General features: G+C 44.7%; 1 protein-coding gene across 2 annotated transcripts in view; it reads right to left on the bottom strand.

The window, feature by feature from the left end:
* Positions 1-9,241: 9,241 nt before the first annotated feature.
* RNF144A (ring finger protein 144A) overlaps positions 9,242-22,324 on the bottom strand; it is a 59,129-nt gene continuing 46,046 nt past the window's right edge. For both annotated transcript variants that reach the window (XM_083178519.1, XM_083178518.1), the window contains exons 4-8: positions 22,260-22,320; positions 18,722-18,929; positions 16,170-16,317; positions 14,248-14,337; positions 9,242-12,055 (exon numbers count right to left, since the gene is read on the bottom strand). In XM_083178519.1, the coding sequence (XP_083034645.1) occupies positions 11,924-12,055; positions 14,248-14,337; positions 16,170-16,317; positions 18,722-18,929; positions 22,260-22,320 (639 nt within the window). In that variant the 3' untranslated portion in view covers positions 9,242-11,923. The remainder of the gene's footprint in view (positions 12,056-14,247; positions 14,338-16,169; positions 16,318-18,721; positions 18,930-22,259; positions 22,321-22,324) is intronic.

Here is a 22,324-nt window from a genome sequence, read left to right as displayed (position 1 = left end):
AGACAGGGGGGCCCCTCCCACTTGTCATTACTGGCCACAAACTGCACAGGAGAATATTACACTGTCAAAACACAGAGTAAAGGCAGTATAACCTTGGTCAATGGGTAACTGCAGGTAGGGGGATTAATATAAACATATATATATATATATATATATATAATACCACATGAAAAGCCTGTGTTTGTCCCTCTGTACCTTACTCTGTAGGAGCCCTGCCTTTCTGAGGAAGCCGTCGAGGATTCAGGCAGAGAAACGCATAAAAGGATCGAATGACTGATACCTACAGCCGGTTACACCGACCGTATTACCGCTCACCCGCTTACTCCCCACAAACTGTCCCGTGGAAGAACCCTGAAGGGCTGCCTATTCTAGATAAGCACCGGCAGCCAGGTCACCACGGTCTAGACCAGGGTTGGCCAAACCGGTCCTCGAGATCTACCAACAGTCCACGTTTTCCAGGTTACCTAGCTGGTGCACAGCTGTAGTCATTACTGTCACATTTTAAAACCTGCTGCATTCATTCCTACTATAGATCCACAGGTTACCTGGAAAACATGCATTGTTGGTAGATCTTGAGGACAGGTTTGGCCACCCCTGGTCTAGACGGAGGACATCTGTACAGCTGGAGTGAGGCTGGTGAGCTAAAGTTCAAACTAACGCACTACTCTAGACTTTATCCAAAATGTCATCCTACAAGCTAATATTAGTAACTAACATCTACTTATCTTTGTGGCATGCAAGTAATGTTCAAATAAACCATCTAACATCTGTGTGAGAGCTTGATGACTGACTTTAAAGAACTGGACTTACTAATATACTAATTCCAACATACTTACCACATTAATAGAATGTTGATTCACCATATTAACAGAATCTGATGACTTTCTCATAAAGTAGTGAATATATTTGCAGATTTTTAAGTCATTTTGTGCATCTGTATATGTAATATACATTTTATATTGTACCGGCCGGTGATTGTTTATATTACGTAAAAAGAATTTTAATTTAACTCTGGATTGGTGCGGTTCTTGTTGTTTTTCTTTTTCTTGTATAATAGTTACCAACTGTATGGAAAGTTTTTATCCTTTTAAAGCTGTCTGCATGCATGCAGTTCCTTGAAGATGGCCACCAGTAGCACCGCACTCGTAGGGCATCTCTTGGCTGGTACTTCCACCTCACCTTATCTGAAGAACGTTCCTTTTAGCTTGAAATGATAGGTGCCAATCAGCACCATAGGATTCCATCAGCGGCGTCCTCAGAGATTGCGTCACTCCACTGCAGCTCATACAGGTTGTTTTCTGCACATGTTCCTTGAGCTCATATACAGTAGATCAGACTCTCTTTTACACTACATTCCTATGGGTATGGGTCATAGGGTCGAGAGTATGAAGGTCGACATACATTAGGTCAACCACTAAAGGTCGAGAGGGCATAGGTCAACACATGAAATAGGTCTAAGGAAGACACGGTCAGAAGGTCGACATTCAAAGGGGGGTATTCAATCTCCCGCCGCTATTCCTGATGGGGAAATAGCGGCGGGGCCCTACTCAATGCTGTCTTCCCCGACAGCATTGAACAGGGATTTCGGCAGAACGTGCATGTCCTGCCCAGAACGGCTGGGGATTGTTGAGCTCCCGGCCACAGCTCGACCACGCTCTCTCTTCGGCATTCGTCAGGTGGGACATTGAATTGCCGCCTGCCAAGCTGACGTTGAGCCGGCCGAGAACTAGACCAGGTCACGGCTGTTGGGCTAGCCTGACAGTCGTGACGCTGGATTGAAGACCCCCAAAAGGTCTACATGAGGTTTTCACATGTTTTGTATGTCGAATGTCGACATAAGTATCAGTATCAGTGTCCACTCCATGCTTTGGGTACGGTGCCTTGCTGCCCCCGGCACACTATTACCGCCTGTTTTTGAAGAAACCTTCGACCTTAGGCCTGTTGACCTATTTCTTGTGTCGACATTTAGTGGCCGAATAAGAGCCTATTAGGCAGAATATACTGAAAATTTATTATTTGTTATTTTTAGCTGCTTTTTAGGCATAGCATATAGCAAAACAGGGCATTGTTGCTATTAAGGAAGCACACTGCAAATTCAAAGTAATATTTTATAACATTTGATCTTTGTTTGCAAAATTTGTTTATTTGGGTTTTAAAGTAGTACAATAAACAGGGGTATACAGGTATATTCTTAACAATAGAGTGTACATAATAATATCAATATAGTATGGTAGATTCTCCTTATCAATAATCTGACATCACATAAGGATTGAATGAATATGAGAACATACGAAGGTTTAGAATATTTGAGAGGTAAGGGGGGTTTGGGGTATGGGTAAGGAGAGGGGGAGGTGGGGGGTAGATCCGACACAGAGTATAAAAAAGACATTAGGTATTGGTAAGCAATAGGCGAATATCTCTCTAGGAAGTTTAGGGGGTATGGATGTTATGGCATTAGGGCACTTGTGGTGAGGAGGGTGTTAATGCAGCTTTATATGAGGGAGATTCCTTGAAATCAATCCATGCTGTCCAAGTGTCTCTAAAGGCCGCGTAATCGTTTTCAGCGGAGTAGACTATATCCTCCATATCCATGTAGGAGTCTATTCGGCGGAACCAGTCTGAAACTGTTGGGGGGAGTGAGGTGCGCCACCGGACCGGGATAACTGCCTTTGCCGCATTGTTTAGGCGGCAAAGAATAGATTTCTTATATCTTGAGACTGGGCTTGTTGAGTAATGTAGCAACCAAAACAGAGGGTCCGATGGAGCTGGTTCTCCCAGAATTTTCCCAGAGATGGCGATAACATTGTGCCAGTAGGATTGTATGGATGGACAGCTCCACCAGATGTGTAGGAGGTCTCCCGGACCCGCGGAGCACCGCCAACATTTATTGGGCAGGCCTAGTCCCATCTTGGAGAGTGTGTCAGGGCATCTGTACCATCGCGACAGTAGACTTATATTGTGTCTCAACTACCAGCGTGCTAGGAGAACAGTTTTGTGCTAAATTGAAAATTTTTTCCCAATCAGCTTCTTTAAGATTTACGTTCAGATCTTTGCCCCATCTCGTAGCGAAAGGGAGAAGATCTTGGCTCTTACTTTCCAATAGGAGGCTATAAATCTGGGATACTGGGCGAGGAGGGGGATCTTTCGCCTCACATAGCTGCTCGAAGGGAGTAAGGGTGGTGGGTCTTGGGGTGGTATGGCTCAGGGATGTGAGATAATGGCGTGTTTGGAGGTATTTCCAAAATTCATTCGCGGGTAGGCGCCATTTGTCTTGAAGGTCTGTGAAAGGGGTTATAGTCCTCTCGGGCATCAGCTGGCCCACTCGGAATAAGCCCCGGTCATACCATGAGCGAAAGGTATTGGGCTCGCAGCCTGGAGGAAAGCGTTTGTCAAAAAGAAAGGACATGTAAGGGGAAGTAAGCGAGGAGATGGTTGGGGATTTGCGAATATTCCTCCAACAGGTCAGGGTCGGGTTTATTGTGGGGTGTGTTGAGCTAGGTAAGTGTATGAGCCAGGGTGTGATATTGATGGGGGAGGGAAGTGAGTGACTCTCTATTTGAACCCATTGCTTGTTGGTGTGCAGTCTCGACCAATCTATTATTCTGTTCAAGAGGCAAGCTTGGTAGTACCCGTGAACGTCCGGCAATCTAATACCCCCAGCGTTTTTTTGTCTTTGTAGCAGAGCAAGCCCCACTCGGGGTCTTTTGTTTCCCCATATAAAATCCCGGAAAAGGGATTGAATCTCCCTAAACCAGCTAGGTGGGATCTTGATGGGGAGAGTCTGGAGGAGGTATAGTATTTTCGGAAGTGAGTTCATTTTGAGGATCCCTACTCTGCCGAACCATGAAAAGGGTCTAGATTTCCAGGACTGGTGGTCTAAGCGAAGTTTGTGTAGGAGAGGGGTGAAATTGAGGTCGAACAGTCTAGGAAGGTCATTGGGTATGGTAACTCCTAGATATTTAAGGTGGGAGGCATGCCATATAAAGGGGAATGAGGCTTTAAGATTTGTCACTATTGTCGGAGTGGCAGAGACATTCATAGCCGCTGACTTGGTAAAGTTTATTTTGAAATTAGATAGGGTGCTGAAACATTGAAACTCGGACATTAAGTTGGGGAGGGATATCATGGGATTCGTAATTGTGGCCAATAGATCATCAGCGATGAGGGCTAGCTTGTATTCCTGTCCGGCTATTGTAATCCCGCTAATGTTTTGACTTCCTCTGATCGCTCTGGCCAGAGCTTCAATGCACAGGATGAAGATTAATGGGGATAGCGGGCAGCCCTGTCGCGTCCCATTGCTGATAGCGAATGAGCCCGACAGGGAACCATTAATCCGTACCCTAGCGGAGGGGGAAGTATATAAGGCTAATATTCGTTGTAGGCATATTGGACCCAGGCCCAGGTGGTCTAGCACCCCCCTCATGAAGCCCCAATCAATTCTATCGAATGCCTTCTCGGCGTCTGTTGATAGGAGGATTCCGGGGATTTTAGTGATCGTAAAATGGTGTATCAGGGAGATTATCTTGGAGGTATTGTCTTTGGCTTCACGGCCTGGCACAAAGCCCACTTGGTCGCTATGGATTATGGCTGGTAAGAGGTGTTTTAATCTGTTTGCTAGTAGTTTGGCATAGAGTTTTACGTCGATGTTAAGGAGTGAAATGGGACGGTAGCTAGGGCAGAGGGAGGGATCTTTGCCATCTTTAGGAATAACCGTGATGTGGGCTTCCAGGGATTGAGGGAGGAAAGGGTGAGTGGCGCTTACTGTGTTACAGGCCCGTAACAATAATGGGAGGAGTCTATCTTTATAGGCTTTGTAATAGGAGATGGTGAAACCATCAGGCCCGGGACTTTTACCTGAGGGGGTCGTCTTAATCGCCTCGGTCAGCTCCGTCTCTGTGAAAGGCCTCTCTAGGTCGTTTTTAAGCTCCGTAGTTAGTGTAGGGAAACCAATTTTTGTAAGGTAAGATCTGATATGACATTGTTGTTCTTCTAGTTCATGGGGGGCCTTTGGGGGGTTTAAGTTGTATAGGGAGGAATAATATGAGCAAAAAGTAGATGCAATGGAGTCAGTGTCGTGTAGCGTTTGGTCTTGGGTGTTTTTAATGAAGGGGATGAAGGAGTTGGACCGTTGGGCTCGGAGTGCCCTAGCTAGCATTTTGCCCGGTTTGTTTTCCCAGCGATAGTATCGATTGCGACATTTCCTAAACGCCAGTTTCACTTTGTCTAGTAGTAGTGTATTAAGAGCTGATCTAGCGGAGGTGAGTTCTACAAATGTGGTGGAGGAGAGGGATGTTTTATGTGTGGTTTCTAATATGTGGATCTTCTGGAGAAGGTCATCGATTTTTCGTTGTTTTTGTTTCTTGATGAGTGACCCCAATTGGATACATTTCCCCCTCAGAACACACTTGTGTGCCTCCCAGATCATCATATCAGAGACATCGGGGGTGACATTGTTTTCCACGTACGTATCTAGGGCTTCTTCTAGTTGGGATTTGTGGTAGGGGTCGGAAAGTAGAGATTCATTGAAGCGCCAGGAACGTTGTCTGGGGGTTATCTCTAAAGACATGTCCATACATATAGGGGCATGGTCGGACCAGGTTATGGAGCCTATAGTAGAGTCTCGGATCAGGTGGAGGTAATTATGGTTTAGTAGAAAATAATCTAATCCGGAATAGGATTTATGGGGGGTGGAGTAGTAAGTGTAGTCTCGTTCGGAAGGATGGTTAATACTCCAAACATCCGATAATTGGTGGGCGTGAAGTAGGCGCTTAACCTCTCTGGTTCGGGAGGTTGGGGGAGAGCTTGAGGCCGGCGTTACATCTTGGAGGGGGTCTAGGGCCCAGTTGAAGTCTCCTCCTATCACCAAGATCCCCTGCTTAAGTAAATCAACCTTGTCCAGAGTCTTTCGAAGGAAGGCCGGTTGTCCCTGGTTGGGCGCGTAAATATTAACTATTGTTTTGTGTTATATACCGAGCATGTTAGTAGCAAGCATCGGCCCTCTTCTAATATGTGAGTGTGTACATCAGATATTGGAACATGTCGGGCAAACAAAATGGCCACCCCTTTGGATTTTGAGTGCGGATAATTGCAGTAATATGTGGTAGGGTAGTAGTGATTGCCCAATCGAGGGGTTGGGTCGGCTTGGCGGAAGTGGGTTTCCTGGACTAATACTACATCTGCCCTTTCTTTATGGAAGGAATGGAGAGCCTGCGTCCTTTTTTCTGGGATATTTAAGCCGCTAGCATTAATGGATAAAACACGTAGAGAGAAGGTCATTTGGAGATTGTAAGTTGAGAAGTGGGTGGGAGATGGCCGGATCGGATAGGGGAGAAGGGCAGAGTAGTTAAGGAGATTGGTGATAGGAGGGGGCAAAGGGTCACATTAATTGGGTGTAAAGCATACATTAATGTGCAAAACATTGTGTAACATAACCATAAACATCTGACATGTGCATCAAAAACGTAACCGCATCCGGACAATGATAATGCCATAGAGGCAGTCATGTCTCGGAAGAAAAAAAACAGTTGGAAAACAAAAGAATTGTTACAACTGGCGGTGGGGGGGACTAGGGGGCCGTGCCCCCACAAAGCCAACTGAGGTGTTCTAGAACATAACTTGTAGAAGAGAAAACATATATTGGTTCTCTTAGCTGTATACTAAAAAAGGAAGCAGACCTAATATATAACGTTAGGGGCTTAGAAAAACTTGAAGAAAAAGATTTGAAGAAAAAGACAGTGGGAAAAGCATTATTTGGCAATGTAATAATACGTAGACATCAAAGCTTTGGTACAGTTCAGCAGTTAATGTTACCACTCGTTGTCTTGTCAGGTAGGATCTTGTGAGCGAGGAGTGGGGGTTCCTCTGGATCGCTTTGAGGTGCTAGCTTGTTGCAACTTCTCTCTTTTGGAGTTGTGAGGGGGGGGGGACGTTTGGTAGGTGGAAGGCTTGCCAGTCGGGCAGGGAGATCTCGTCTAGTCCCAAGTTAGAGCAGAAATCTCGGAGGTCGGCTGGAGAGCGTAGATTGAATTGACGGCCGGCAGAGGAGACCTGTAGAGAGAAGGGGAAGCCCCACTTGTACTTGTGATTTGATTTGCGGAGGGCATCTGTAAGTGGTTTTAGCAGTCTCCTTTGTTGTAGTGTGCGCCATGAAAGATCTTGGAATATCTGAACACGCATCCCGTTGAATTCAATGGCCTCTAAGTCACGTACTTTCCGTAGAAGTTCTTCTTTCTGGGAGTAGTAGTGGAGGCAGCATATCACATCTCTAGGTTGTTCAGATGCTTGCCCCTTAGGTTTAAGGGCTCTGTGTGCGCTGTCAAATTCAATGGAGGTCTCGGGGGCAAGACCTAGGATTTCGCCAAACATTTTGTTGAGGGTGTCAATTATGCCTGCTGGTTGTACAGACTCTGGTAGTCCTCTCACCCGTACATTATTTCTACGGCCTCGGTTGTCCAGATCTTCCAGCCTCTCCTGAAGGGTCCTCAGGTCTGCCGCCTGTTGAGATAAAGTCTCTGAAATAGAGGTGAGGTGGTCGGAGTCGCGTTCGCGTTCCTCCTCTAGAGATTCGACTCTCGTCCCCAGGAGATTAACATCAGTTTGCACGGTGGCAATTTGGGATTGGAATGAGTCCTGGAGGCGTGTTTCAAGTGCCTGTAAATCTTGTTTGGAGGGAAGTGTTCGGACATGAGAGAGGACTTCTCCGATTTCATTCCTCAGTTGTGTCATGTGAGATTGAAGATCCATCGTGGTTGGGGAAAGGGGAATCTCGTGAGTGTTGGTTTCAGTATCTTCTCTCGGGGGGGGGGGAGAGGAGCGGTCTGTGGTTTGAGATGCGGAGAGAAAAGGTCGGAGTGAAGATTGTGAAGTGGTAGACTTGGAACGAGAGTCTGTACCCTGCGTGCTCTTCCTGCTTTTGCCCATTAGACGTCTGCGTGATTTCTAAGTTAGGTCATCTGCTCAATTAGAACCAAAGGACAGTTAGCAAGTGGAGGTCACATTCCCCTAAAACGTGAGCCTGGGCTAGTGGTTCATCTCAGAGGAGGACAGTTCACATGTTGTAATGGGCGTGGTAGAGACGCATTGCTCTTGGACAGCGGATCGGTCCTCGTACTTATCGCTGTAGCACTCTCTAGGCGGTAGTTAGATGTTTTCTGCCAATGGGTATGTATTTATATGTTGTAGTTATTTATTTGAGCCACTAGATGGCGCTTCAGACTCAGTTATCTATAGAGCTGGTCAGATTAGCAAATTTTACTTCTCAAGTCTGAGCGGAGCAGGACACTGCTACTGTATGTTGTATGGCAGGAAAGTGTGTTCAGATCAGAAAACTTGTGCGTCCGGGACCATGGAGGGGTTGGGAGATCCAGTATTAAGTCAATCTGACAGTAGTCTGCCCTGTAGAACCTGATACCCTCCCCAGGGGTGGATAATAGCTATAACCTGGGGTAGCAGCTACTAATTTCAGGTCCCCTCTTCAGACAGCCTTTTTGTCTCTTTAAAGGAGGGTTAGATACCGCTCAGGAGCCTCCTAGCACACGCACTGGGGGAGTTATGCTGTTTATCCAGCTTATGCCCCAACAAAGATGGCCGCCGGCATCCTGTAGGGGGACTGTGCCAGGTATGTGGGCAGCGCAGGTGGTCTCTGGCCGTCCCGGCCTCCACACAGGGGGGTGCCCGGGGTATGTGAAGCCCCCCACCCGAGGCAGAGCTATTTGGTCCCCTCCGGCGGGCACCCGTCTCGGCGCCCGGCTCCCGGGTCACCCAAGATGGACGCCGAGTGAGGGGAATAGTGTAGGGGAGACGGGCGTCCCCGCGCCTCCCAGGGACACAGCCGGCAGATGAGGGCAGCGGTGGGGGTGAGAGGGGAGAGCGGTGTACTTGCCTCCCGAAGACTGGCGGTCCTGTGACGTTAGGACGCCGCCGGAACGCCGTGGAGTTCAGACGCCGGGTCCCTCCGTACTCGAGGCCGCGGCTTGGTGTGTGGTGAGGGCCGCAACCCGCAGGAGGAGATTTCTCCCCTCCCTGGCTCCGCAGCTCGGCTCACCACGGGGTATGTGTTTCACCCTGGCTGGGGGGCTTTGGCAGTCTGTGTCAGGGGGGTCTGGAAGCAGCAGAAAGCCCCGTTATACGCAGGTAGGGTGCAGGAGCTTTTCAATACGTGTCATCCACCATGTCCGTCCAGGCCACGCCCCCAACATTTGATCTTTGATCATTGTGGGACCTACCAAATCACTGACTCACAAAAAGTAAACCATTCATTTATTTTAGGTCACAAAAGTAACGTAATTGAGAAATACAAAAATGTATGCCACAATAATTTTTATAAGAAATGTTCTGTGTTATTTGTTAGGAAGTAAAGAATTTGCACAATCAAAATTTAAACATTTGCACAAAAAGTAAATATTGTTGGAATAAAGAACATTTGACCTACATCTCTGCTGCTGCCAAATAATGGATTGTGAGATGCTTACAGGTGTGTCCATATATGCCGATCCTCAAGTAGCGCCAAATAGCCCCAAGTGCTTGATTTCCCACCATCAATTGCTCATTGTCCGTCACTCTGCATGAAAACCCTCACCGTCGCCAATCCACGGAACACATACGCAGTGAGACTCCGATGCATGCGCCCTACAAACATCGGCATTGTGTCCGTTACTGAATAAGGCCCTTCGTGCCCTGTTAGTGAATTAATACCCACAATTCAGGGACATGTACCAAACAGGAATCATTACCCGTAGTGGAGCGTTTAGGTCGCACCAAGCGATTCTGTTATATATGGCACCAATAGGATAGGTGTTTGAAGAGACATCTACTATGTCATGCACCAAACACGGAACCGGATGCTGTAACTTTACAAAGTACCTGCAAGACAAAGAGAGGGCCCTGGTTTCCTTGTGACTCTAGCAATGGAAAAGGAGACCAGGTTTGTGTAGAATCAAGAATCTGCTCATTTCACATACACCTTAAATATTTTTTTTTTTATTTAAAAAAATAGTCATTAAAACAAATGATCTGTACCTATAAACAATACAGATTGTTTTTTTAGATTAAAAGGGAAAATTATCTCCATTAACAAGATACTTAAGATATACACAGGCAGTAGCTCATTAAGGAATAGATGGGTACTTGTGTATTATCACGGTGCCCATTGCATCGCATACCACTAATTAAGGTATGCGATGGGACCCGATTTTCGGGTCCAAAGACCCGCACTGTACAATAAAGTATTGCATCGTTAAAATGGCATGCGATGCAAAGCGATTTTTATATGTACAAGCACCCTGATGGGTGATAACAATGGGGGTGCATTTAACATAGTAAACACCACCCTCACTATCAACACCAACCCAAAGCGTGGCTAGCGCAGCGAGCCCACAAGGAGCGGCGGTACGCGTCCCCCGACCTTTTCATACCCCCACTATCCACGTCGGCGTGGAGTTGATTTTAGATAGTGTGGCGAGTGCAGCGAGCCCCGTGGAATACAGGTGTCCGCTCGCCACGCTTCGGGCTCGCCACACTATCTAAAATAAACTCCACACAGACGTGGATAGTGGGGGTATGAAAAGGTCGGAGGACGTGTACCGCTGCGCTCGCCACGCTTCGGGTTGGCATTGACAGTGGGGGTGGCGTTAACAATGGCGGTGCATTTAACATAGTAACCACACACCAGGGTACCTGTACAATGAAAAATCTGGTCGGATCGTATGCGATGCAATGCGATCAATACGATGCCCTACGATGAAAATCTTGGACACCGTAATAATACACAAGTAACGGCAGATGTACTAAGGGCTTAATTCAGGCCTGTTTGCTAGGCTGCGATCTGACGAATTCTAGGCATGCCACGGACGTCAGACGCCCACCCCAACGCAGGCCTCGGCATGACGCTCATAAAATGTTGGGTGTTCCCCTGCTTTCTGCCCCTGCCCGCCGCTCCTGGAGCGAACGGCCCAGGAGAGTGTGAAACTCTCTCGGCTGACCATCAGCGGGGCTGAATTCAGCCCGTTCCACAGGTGGGGCTAATTACTTTACTTGTGATTCTGTGTGGAGACCTGGAAAACGTGAACTGTTGGGGGGTCCTGAGGACCGAGGTTAAGAACCAGATGGACAATAAGCCAATCAAAACACACTGGTGTAGAAAGTGAAACCCAGCATGGTTTGTTAGAGGCAAAAGCAGATTTTAAATTCAATATAAAATTTGCGTCCTGTATTTACCAATTTACACAACGCAAAGTGTGGTGGATTTAAATTGATTTAACAAAATGTTTGGCCAGCAAAATATATACATAAAAAAGTGAAAATGTACAAATAAGCATGTATGGAATAAAAATATACATCTATAAAATGAAGGAACATTTGGTCAATCCAGACTGCGACTGATGCATACACACAACACATGGAGGCTCAGTGCAATTTGTACCATAAACATATGTTTTTGTTTTTTAAAAAGTTAAAATGATCAGAAAAAAAACATTCCCTTTAAGATCAATGCAGTTTAAAGAAATATACAGCATTTTATAGCAAAATAACCCAAATCAAATAAAAAGAATAATAATAATAAAAAACACGTAAGAAATAAGGAATGCATAAAGTAAAAACATGGATGAGGAAAACTTTACAAATATTTTTTTTTTTTTAAATGGGCGAATGTGAGTCAATTTTTTAAATAAATGTCAGCGAAACATCAATTACATTACATTGAAATTTTGCAGATCTTCTGTACATTGTGCGATCGAATCCTCATATATCTTCTCGGCAGCGTAGACAACATGCTGCCAGAGCGATTCCGGACACATCAAGAATAGGCAACTTTAGTACAGTGGCGAAGTCTGTATCTCCGAAGGCTGCTAGAGCCGGGAAAGGCTACACGTTATCCCATGTAAAATGCAGCCAAATGCGTATTAATCCATGACTCCGTCAAGGGTTAAGTTGGTAGCGGGTCATCGTCTCCTTTACTACATTTACATTTACAGCACAGGACAAACGGGGTGGCCAATAAAAGGAAGGGTGAAGCTACCAATAGCAAAAGGCCGAATCCTGCAAATATCCCGACCACCTGGAGAAGAGAGTACAAAGTATATAGTTATCATGGCAGAATGATATCTTCATCATTTTTGGGAATTACCACCTGCTAAAAATATAGATGTTTTTTATTTGTTATGTCATGATTTTTATTTTTACAAAATTATTGCAAAAATATCCTGTACAGGTGGAGTATCCCGTATCCAAAATGCTCAAGACCAGAAGAATTTTGGATAACGGATTATTCCGTATTTCAGAATATTTAATATTTTCATGCATTTATGTTGTACAAACACAAGAAATACACAGAAATCTATTTTATTTGTGCATGAAACAAGGTTTCCAAACATGAAACAAAAGTTTGTGTTCTATCTCAGGCACTGAATATGAATGCCAAGCAATCATGACCGTGCAGATATTTAGTGCCAATTACATATCATGTCCTCATTAGTGCATTTACAGATGTGCCCAGTAGTGCCAGTTACCTATCATGTCCCCAGTAGTGCCAGTTACCTATCATGTCCCCAGTAGTGCCAGTTACCTATCATGTCCCCAGTAGTGCTGTTACAGATGTCCCCAGTAGTGCCAGTTACATATCATGTCTTCAGTAGTGCTGTTATAGATGTCCCCAGTAGTGCCAGTTACATATCATGTCCTCAGTAGTGCTGTTATAGATGTCCCCATTAGTGCCAGTTAAATATCATGTCCTCAGTAGTGCTGTTACAGATGTCCCCAGTAGTGCCAGTTACATATCATGTCCTCAGTAGTTCGGTTACAGATGTCCCCAGTAGTGCCAGTTACATATCATGTCCTCAATAGTGCTGTTACAGATGTCCCCAGTAGTGCCAGTTACATATCATGTCCTCAGTAGTGCTGTTACAGATGTCCCCATTAGTGCCAGTTACAGATCATGTCCTCAGTAGAGCGGTTACAGATGTCCCCAGTAATGCCAGTTACATATCATGCCCCCAGTAGTGCTGTTATAGATGTCCCCAGTAGAGGTTTTAGCAAGAATTTTTTTCATTTTCCGGAATGTATGTTTTCCAGAATTATTTGGATAACGGATATTTTGATAAGGGATACTCAACCTGTATTGTATTCTCTGACTCCCAACGTTTACAGTAATATCAAATATGTGTCCTACAGCATATTAATGGTTACATCAATGTTTTGGGCCATAATGTAATAGAATGTGTTTTTGGTTTTTTTTTACCACTTTTTCACCAGCGATAACTTTTTTGCTTGTTTTGTTTGTATTTAAACTCTAGCCAGATTAATTTTCATAGCCATTCAAGATAGAACATTGATTTTTTATGAGCCGTTGGAAGGGGTCAAACCCAGAGATCTTACGTGCAGCACATGTGACCACACATCCAATCAGGTGTCACACAAACATAGTATTTGGGCCGATTTCACCAGATTTCTTGACCCGATCCGCTGGAATCGGGCCAAATTAGCATAGTATATGGGCCCTTTAGTGATAATAAATGTTTTAAATATATTCTTATTTATTTTAGCCATTCCTAGAAAATTCGTTTCGCAATGTCTGTTTACCTGGGTATGCTTATAATGATTTTCCTTTTTCATTAAATTGTTCTCTTTTTCTTTACTAGACCAAACTTTATTTTAACAACTAATATAAATAAACAAACAAATAGATGTACTGTTTGGGAAGACGCATCTAAATAACCATCTACATACATGTCTACATATTGTACTATTATTATCATCATCATCAACTGTCTTGACACAGTTCACTGAAAATGAGTACCAGTAAGACCTATTAAAAAAACAATACAGAGTAATGATTATATGTGAATATTATTCTAATATTCTAGTAAAGAAATTCTATTTATACAGAATTCTATCTTTATGTACTTTATATTTTTGCACTAGAATAACATGACATTTAAAAATCATCTCATGTATGCCTACTGTACATGTATATTATTTTTGTAACACAAGAGGGCGCTGGTTGTCAAAAAATGACAAGAGGTGCAAGTACCTGGCAGTGAAAAGGAACACTGCAAATCCGGTGTGGATTATTAGGTTGAGAGGATGCGGGACACTAATATGGTCACACACCAAAAAAAAAAAAAAAAATGAAAAACTCATGTGGACCAATGACTACATTGCATTTATACTGTATAAACAAATATACCTTTATCATTTCTGTTATTCTCGCATAATGTATTAAATACCACAGAACATTATATTATCACCAACCTGTGTCCTGTGCCATATGACTGATGCTCTGGAATGACCCAATTTGTTCCGACAAGGCCCCTTATCATAATGTATGAGCAGGAAATCATCCTGGTGAAGCAGAAATATATGGTGTTTTTATGAAATATTGCTACTTTTCCTCATTTTGACTACAAAGTGTACAAATGATATACAGTAGTCCAACAATCTAGAAAACCAAAATCTATCATATTAAAGTATTAAAAAAAAAAAACATTATTTTGTTTGACACAAGATCTGATGGTTACTGCCAGGGTCGAATATCGCAATGCAAGGAGAACAGTGTCATTTCTATAGGTGACAATCTGAGAACTCGTATGCTGTAGTGGATCGGTTCTCAAATTCGGGACCCCGCACGGTGAATGTTTTGCAGGTCTCCTCACAGAATCACAAGTGAAATAATTAGCTCCACCTGTGGCTCTTTTAAAATGGGTCAGTCAGTAACGAGTGCACCTGGAAAACATGAACTGTGCGGGGTCCTGAGGACCAAGTTTAAGAACCACTGCTCTAGTGTCCAGTGGTGCAGTCTATGGGGCCAATCCTTTTAACCTTAAAGGGCGCGGGTTGCCATTTGGGTGCCGTTTTCACGCTGAAAACGGCACCCAAATTAACCCTAAATCACACCCTTCACAGGGCCGTATTCACTGAAATTTGCTCGCACCCCTATGGAGGTCTTCCACACCCTTCAGGGTTAATAGGATCGACCCCTATGTCTGATGCATCTTTGTGTTTGCATTGGTAAGGTGCATACACACTGTGAGATTTTGGCTACGTACGACTGTGATATGCGATTTCCCTTGATCTCCCCATAGATCAGATTATATAGTCAAAATTGGTAGCTCATATCGAACCGTGAGTATGCTACTGTAGATTAAGGTCACAGCCAGTTGGCTTCTGAAAAGGCTGCCCTGAGGCATTAGCTAAAGAGCAAGTAGCCGCTGTAGGATCCCGACCAGTGGGATTCCATAGCCAAGTACAATTTTAAAGTTGATGGTACAGTATGCTGTAACCTCTACCAATATCCACATATTGTATATTATCTGTAGCACAAAGTATAAATACCTACTAGAAGGTCACATCATTTGAAATAGAGGAGACCTCTCTAACAATCATGGGTCCCAATTTATGGAAAACCGAGTACAGGAGATCGGGACATTGTCTGGTGATCCAACCGATCACCAGGCAACAACTTCCGTGGGACAAACTCATTTCAAACCACAGTGTTTGACCTTTGAAGATACCATGGTGGGAGTTATAGAAGAACTTCATTTCTGTACCCTATGCTTTCTGCTCCGGGAGGCATATGGTACTCTCTTCTCTTTTGGGGGGTCCCCCAAATCACGGCGGAGGATAAGAAGGACTCACCCTCCATAGTCTTAAGATACATGTGAAGGACAAGTCCTGCCCGTTCTTCACAGCCAACGGGTTAAAAAAACTATTACATTAAAATAGCACAGGCTTCGGGAATATTGAAGTGCTAGGAAAATAGGTAAAACAATGGAAATTAATTTGTGCACTTTAGATGCCTTTTAGTCATGCATTGTTAATAAATGTTATGTGTTTTACGGTCAGTGAGCGTTGATGCACAAGAAATAGGTTGTGCAAGTTTTTTTAAACTGTCGTTAACATTTTTTAATGCAATTGTTGGAATAACGATATATAAAATTGAAATGACTTTCCATGCACTTATACAGTATACCGTAGATGTGAAAAGCACAAATATACCATATAGCTGTAACCAAGTTTCTTAAATAAAAATCTGCAGAGAGACCGCGGAACTGCGGATTCCAACTGAAATCAGTAACTTTAATTGGCTAATCACAGTAGTGCCAATGGTCACTACACTGTAGGCTAAGGTCACCTGTTACCCAATTTGTACTACAGACAATATAATATATACTCACATCTAGCGACTCCAGGCAGTACCAGCAGAAGGCATGCTTGCAATTCTTACACATCATCTGTGCGCAGCCCTCATCTCGCTCTATGTAGACTTTACACTTAGGACAACGTTTAATCGGTACGTCAACTTCTACCATCTTCAATGTCGAGCTGAAAGAACAGAAACAGATGATTGAAGTGCAAGAACAATGCTAAGTTACAGATCAATGTCATACGTACGGTATGTATATATGTAGTAACGTTACGTTGTCCCAGGACCTACTGTCATGGCAGATCGGTGTGGTTCAAGACCACAGGAAGGTCGACATTCATTAGGTTGACCACTGAAGGTCGACAGCCTTTAGATTGACACCCTCAAAAGGTCGACATGGCTTTAGGTTGACATTAGGTCAACACAAGCATTAGGTGGACATTGTGGAGGCAGACAGTCAAAAGGTCGACATGGGGGTTTTTACCTTTTTTGGCCCAAAAGTCGACTTGGTCGACATGGACACCGTATCGGTGCACCACACCCCCTTGCATGGCTCTGGCACTCGCCATGCTACACACTATAATATTCTCCCACCACGCCCTAGCGGGTGGCAGGGCATGAAATACCGCCTGTCGGCACATGTCGGCTCAAAAGAAAAACTGAAAACCCCATGTCGACCTTTTGAGTGTAGGTCTTTCATTTATTATTATTTAAATATCAAGGACTGTAAAAATAGGGTGTATTAAAATAACTGTTGTATTGCCTTTTTATAGGAGTTAAGAACATTGGTCTTTAGCAATGTTTCTGTGTAGAATTTGCATCATCCTTGTATCATACATCAGTGTCCAACTACTTTACTGTCTACCTAGACACAGTCTGCGAGCCATCCGCTCACTAACATTACATACCCAGACAGAGGTTTGCATTAATAATTCTACACAGAACACACTGTCATAATCTACACTGTTATTACACAAGGAGCCTGAATCTTAGCTGCATGTAATGTGTACACAGCTCCAGCTGTATAGGTCATTGGATCAACCACTGAAGGTTGACAATGCTTAGATTGACACATGAAATAGGTCGACAATGGCTAGGTCGACAGTCAAAAGGTCAACATGGGGTTTTTCACTTTTTCTTTGTGCCGACAGGTGGTATTTCGTGCACTACCATCCACTAGATCGTGGAGGGAGAACAGGTGAGCCCCTGACGGCAAGCTATACAACGAGCAGCGCCTGTTCCCTGAGGCCAGGTGGAAACGGCGAGTGTGGCCATCCAAATGGCAGGGCTCGCCACAAAATGCAGCGGGCTCGCCATTTAATGGAGCGAGCCATCTTCAGATGCCGAGGATTTCCCCGGAAAGTTGAATACGGCGAGCGGCCAGCGAGGGGGGTTGGAAGGCCATTCTCACCATACAACCCCCCTCGCCACTGGCATTGAATATACCTAGTAGGCGGTGTCCATTCGGGGCAAAAAAAAGGGTGAAAAATGCATGTCGACCTTTTGACTGTTGACCTAGCCATGGTTGACCAAATACATGTGTCAACCTTCCATCCATTCAGACCTTACCCACATCGACTTATTTCATGCGACTCAATGCATGCCAACCTACTATCGGTCAACCCAATGACCCATATCCGCTCCAGCTTCTGTGAATAAGCTTAGAACAGAATTCGAATGCTGCTAAAACAAAGTAGAAAAGAGACTATGGGCAGTATTCAATGAGAAAAGTTCTCCGTGTTTTGTGGAGAATTTGTGCTTTGTTCGCCTTGGACGGAGCATTTTGCTCTCCAAAAGCGAGCAACCCTATTCAATGTGCCATTTTCTCCGTCGGAGAACAGAGAATAATGGATGGTTCTCCATCTGTTACTCTCCGCCACTCTCCGCGTGTTGTCAATGGGATTTTGCATGGAGATTCTCCGTCTCTCTCCGTCACTCTCCATGAGTGTATTCAATGCGAAATGTTCTCCGTCTTTCTAAGTGATGTTCTCCGTGTCTCTCCGTGTAGCAATTCTCCATCTTTTGATGGAGAGCTGGAATGTGAACTTTTAAACTAAAAGTTTTTTTTAAGAAATTTTGGTGTCAAAAAATCTGTTTTTTTTTCTGTGAAGGGGCATGTTATTTTTATTCATGTGCTTATAGCACATGAATATATATTTAATTTAAAAAAAAATATTTTTTTCGAGCCGCTCATTAGATATTCATATATTCACTGCACCCGAACGTAACTATGCACGAACGGTGCAGTGAATACTGGGTCCCCCGCTGGCTATAGGGGGGTGCAGCCTGGGTCCTGGAGAGCCCCCCTCCCCTCTACAGTCCTCTGGAGCAGCCAGGGAGACTTTAATCTCTCTGGCTGCTTCAGGCTCCCTGAAAGCTCCCTGCTCCCTGCAGGGGTTAAGACTCTCCGCGAGTGGCGGAGAGCATCAGCCACATTGAATAGAGGGAGCAGAAGTGGCAGAGAGCCCTCCGGAACACGGAGAGTGCATGGAGAGCGAAATAAAACGCTCTCCATGCACGGAGAACTTTTTCATTGAATACTGCCCTCTAGCTTGCCATCTAAATAACCACTGGTCGTTCTACCTGGATTCCCCGGGCAGAAAGGTGATGGGCATGTTCTCCTGACAGCCTTGTCCCGGGTGCCAGTTGGCCTTACAAGATGAGCAGAATTCGATGTCACAAGACGCGCACTGTACCAGCTGCGGATTCGGTGGTACTTGCTCCTGTAACTTGCATACCGCCTGGCAGGACGATGAGGGACACCAAGTCCTACATGGATCCAAAAGTACTTCTATAAAGACATAGGAAGATCCGTTTCTGGTTAATCTCCTACAGAGTAATATATAATCTGTACACTTTTTAAAGGACCCTAAATTGACAAGTGTCGGGTTTTACCTATGGCTTGCAGGACTGGACCCCCCCCATCACCACCACCACCAGTAGTCAAATCCACTACTTGCAATGAATGACTGCACTGGATTCCCTTTGATTGCAGAGACTCTCTATTGGAAGTTCTACCTGTCAGTGTCAGACACTACTACAGGCGCTTCCTGTATGTGCAGTACTGATGTTAATTGTTAGCATTACTACATTACAGCACTGGGTTCAGGGGTTTGATTCCCCCCCACGGCTCTAACTGTGCAGAGTTTGTATATTCTCCCTGTACTTGCGTGGGTTTCCTCCAGGTACTCCAGTTTCCTCCCACACTCCAAAATTATACTGGTTGGTTAATTAGCTTCCAAGAAAATGATCCCTAGTGTGTAAGTGTGTGTTTATGTTAGACTAGATGGATCAAGTGTTTCTTATCTGCCATCAAATTCTATGGGGTTGATCCCATTAATTGCGAAGAGGGCAAGGTGCTAATGCAACAGCATTTAAATGCCGGCAACGGCACCCGAGCATTTTTCTGAGAATTGCAGTGCCGTAAATTGCACCCACAAATTCATCTCAGCTAATAGGATTCTTCTGCAATAGTCAATGTGGAAGATAATATAAGTTTTTTCTTCTTACAGTTGCCTGGCCCATCCTCTAGAGCAGGGGTGGCAAAACCGGTCCTCGAGATCTACCAACGGTCCACGTTTTCCAAATCACCTAGCTGGATTCATTCATGCTGCATTCATTCTTACTATAGGTCCAAGATAGACTTCTGGAATTGAACAGTTTGCCGGTGCTGATTGTAGAGGAGCCCTGAATGCAAGTTGGCAGTAATTTCACCCACACTGCGTGCAGGATGCTATTTCCTTGTATGCAATATGTGACGGCACTGCACCTACCCATATGCTGGGTAACATAGGAATCATCATTATCAATGCACACAGACACCATCCCTACACCAGGAGCAAATGACCCAACTGAATATAAATGGACCGTCGGCATTCCCAACGAGCAGAGACGAGGTGCCCGTAATTCCTGGCAGCTGAGTGAACCAGTACAATGGTTCACATAGAGCATTCAGCTCAGGGCAGCTTTTGGGTCATAATACACACAAGCAATATGCATGGAACCGGGAGGACTGGAGAATATACTCATTCTGAATATTTAAACATTTCTAAATTGCTGCATGATTTATGTATTAGGAATACACATGCTTGAGAATGGTCAGACACTTAAAGACAGCTGACAGGTCCTCCTTACATATGCCATTAATAACCCTTATGCTGCATGAATAGAGGAAGTCTCAAGTAAATTATTTAACCACATTTGAAACACTGTTATTAAAATCAAAGCTGTTTGTGTGCTGGGAAAAGGCTGGTATTAAATTAACGATGCCGTTCCAGCGCAGAGATGAAAGCACAGGGCAGCACGGGCAGAGGACCGGCTGGTGATTAAGCGGACACACTTATGCCGGTTTGATTGTCTAATCTTTGATCTGAACCTTACTGAAAAGACAATTATGAGAATCCAAATGCACGGTAATGCAGCTTATAATACTGAACGCTTCTTCACTATGTTATTATTATATAGCTTTACCTCTACAGCCAAGTTACTAAACTAGTGACTCATCGGCTACTATGAACTACAAGTCCCAACTTGGAACTAGTTCAATGATAAAACAATGTAACAATAATGTCAGTGTCTGAACGGAGCAACACTTGAATTGCTTGGCCTTGCTCCATCTTTTGGCCGCTGGTACGTCCAACACCAAAAATTGCCCTCACAGAGGTGAGGTCCAGTGCAAGCATTTTGTTATATAGGATCATCTGTCTATGAGACTATTAATATATATTGTTTTATTTAGACCGAGCTAACGTATTAGAGGACAGGTGACAATTTTGACTATAATGATTCTTTTAGGAATTCTACACAAAAGGGAATTATTTTGGTCCGTTTGAAAGGACTGTACGTTCACACGGGGACCAATGTTTTGCGTACGCGCAGCCGCATTTCTGCGCATTTGCATACACGGGGTGCGTGCAGCCACAGACTGTTCACTGGGTGCGCACACCCAAGGCTGCGGCCGGGGTGCATGGGGCGGCGGCGGATAGTCTCGCCCATGGGAACACCCAATGTTTCATGAGCGTTCCCATGAAAACACTGGGCGTTCACCTGGAAGTCGCCTGGTGACGTGGGTGCCAGGGGCAGGCAGCTGACATTACCGGATGTCAGCTGCCCGCCCACATCCTTCTGAATACCCACACACATCTAGGGTTACCTCAGAGCATAGCTGCCTACCCTCCTGCATGAGACTCCCTGACATAGCAGCAATCTCCCTCATTAGTCTAGCAATCTCCCTCATGTCACCTAGCCCACATTACACTGTTACATCATAGTTACCTCCCCTCATGCATTCTGCTGGAGACTCCCTGACATAGCTAGACTAATGAGGGAGAGAGGGAGATTGCTGCTATGTCAGGGAGTCTCCAGCAGAATGCATGAGGGGAGGTAACTATGATGTAACAGTGTAATGTGGGCTAGGTGACATGAGGGAGATAGCTAGACTAATGAGGGAGAGAGGGAGATTGCTGCTATCTCCCTCATGTCACCTAGCCCACATTACACTGTTACATCATAGTTACCTCCCCTCCTGCATTCTGCTGGAGACTCACTGAAATAGCAGCAATCTCCCTCTCTCCTTCATTAGTCTAGCAATCTCCCTCACCTAGCCCACATTACACTGTAACATTTTAGGGGGAAAAAGGAATGAGAGATAGATACATTTACATTGAATCCTCAGCGCCATTTCCCAGCACTTTACCAAGTATAGTAGCTCTTACTAACTGCTTTGGGGCTCATCTACATTTGGATAGAAGTCATTTAAAAAGATTCACAATCTCTCCATATATGGAAGTAGACATGCCCCTTTGGGTGGAGCATGCCACGCCCCCTCAATGGGGCACAGTGCCAAATTCTACTACCAACTATAATCTCCCTGAAACTAGTTTTCAAAGGTAGGCAAGTATGCCTCAGAGTAACCTTAGATGTATGTGTGCGACCATCGAATGATGTGGGTGTTCCCCCACAGCCTGCGAATGGGTGTTAATGTTAAACATCCATTCGCAGCCCGTGCATACGAACGCAGCATTCGAGGGGTGCGTGCATATCAGCATTCGCAGGGCGGCATCTGGTGGACTTGCAAGGCTGCGAGTTCGCAGAATAAGGTCCTAAGAAACATGCAGCTTACCTCTTTCAAACTGCAATTTCTTATATCGTTGCATTATTTCCGCTGCAACCATGCATTCAATCTGT

This window comes from Crinia signifera, chromosome 3, assembly GCF_055691185.1.
Source record: "Crinia signifera chromosome 3, ASM5569118v1, whole genome shotgun sequence".
In the NCBI taxonomy this organism is placed as follows: domain Eukaryota; kingdom Metazoa; phylum Chordata; class Amphibia; order Anura; family Myobatrachidae; genus Crinia; species Crinia signifera.
Note: the sequence above shows the minus strand (reverse complement) of the source record. Positions and strands in the feature narration are given on the sequence as shown.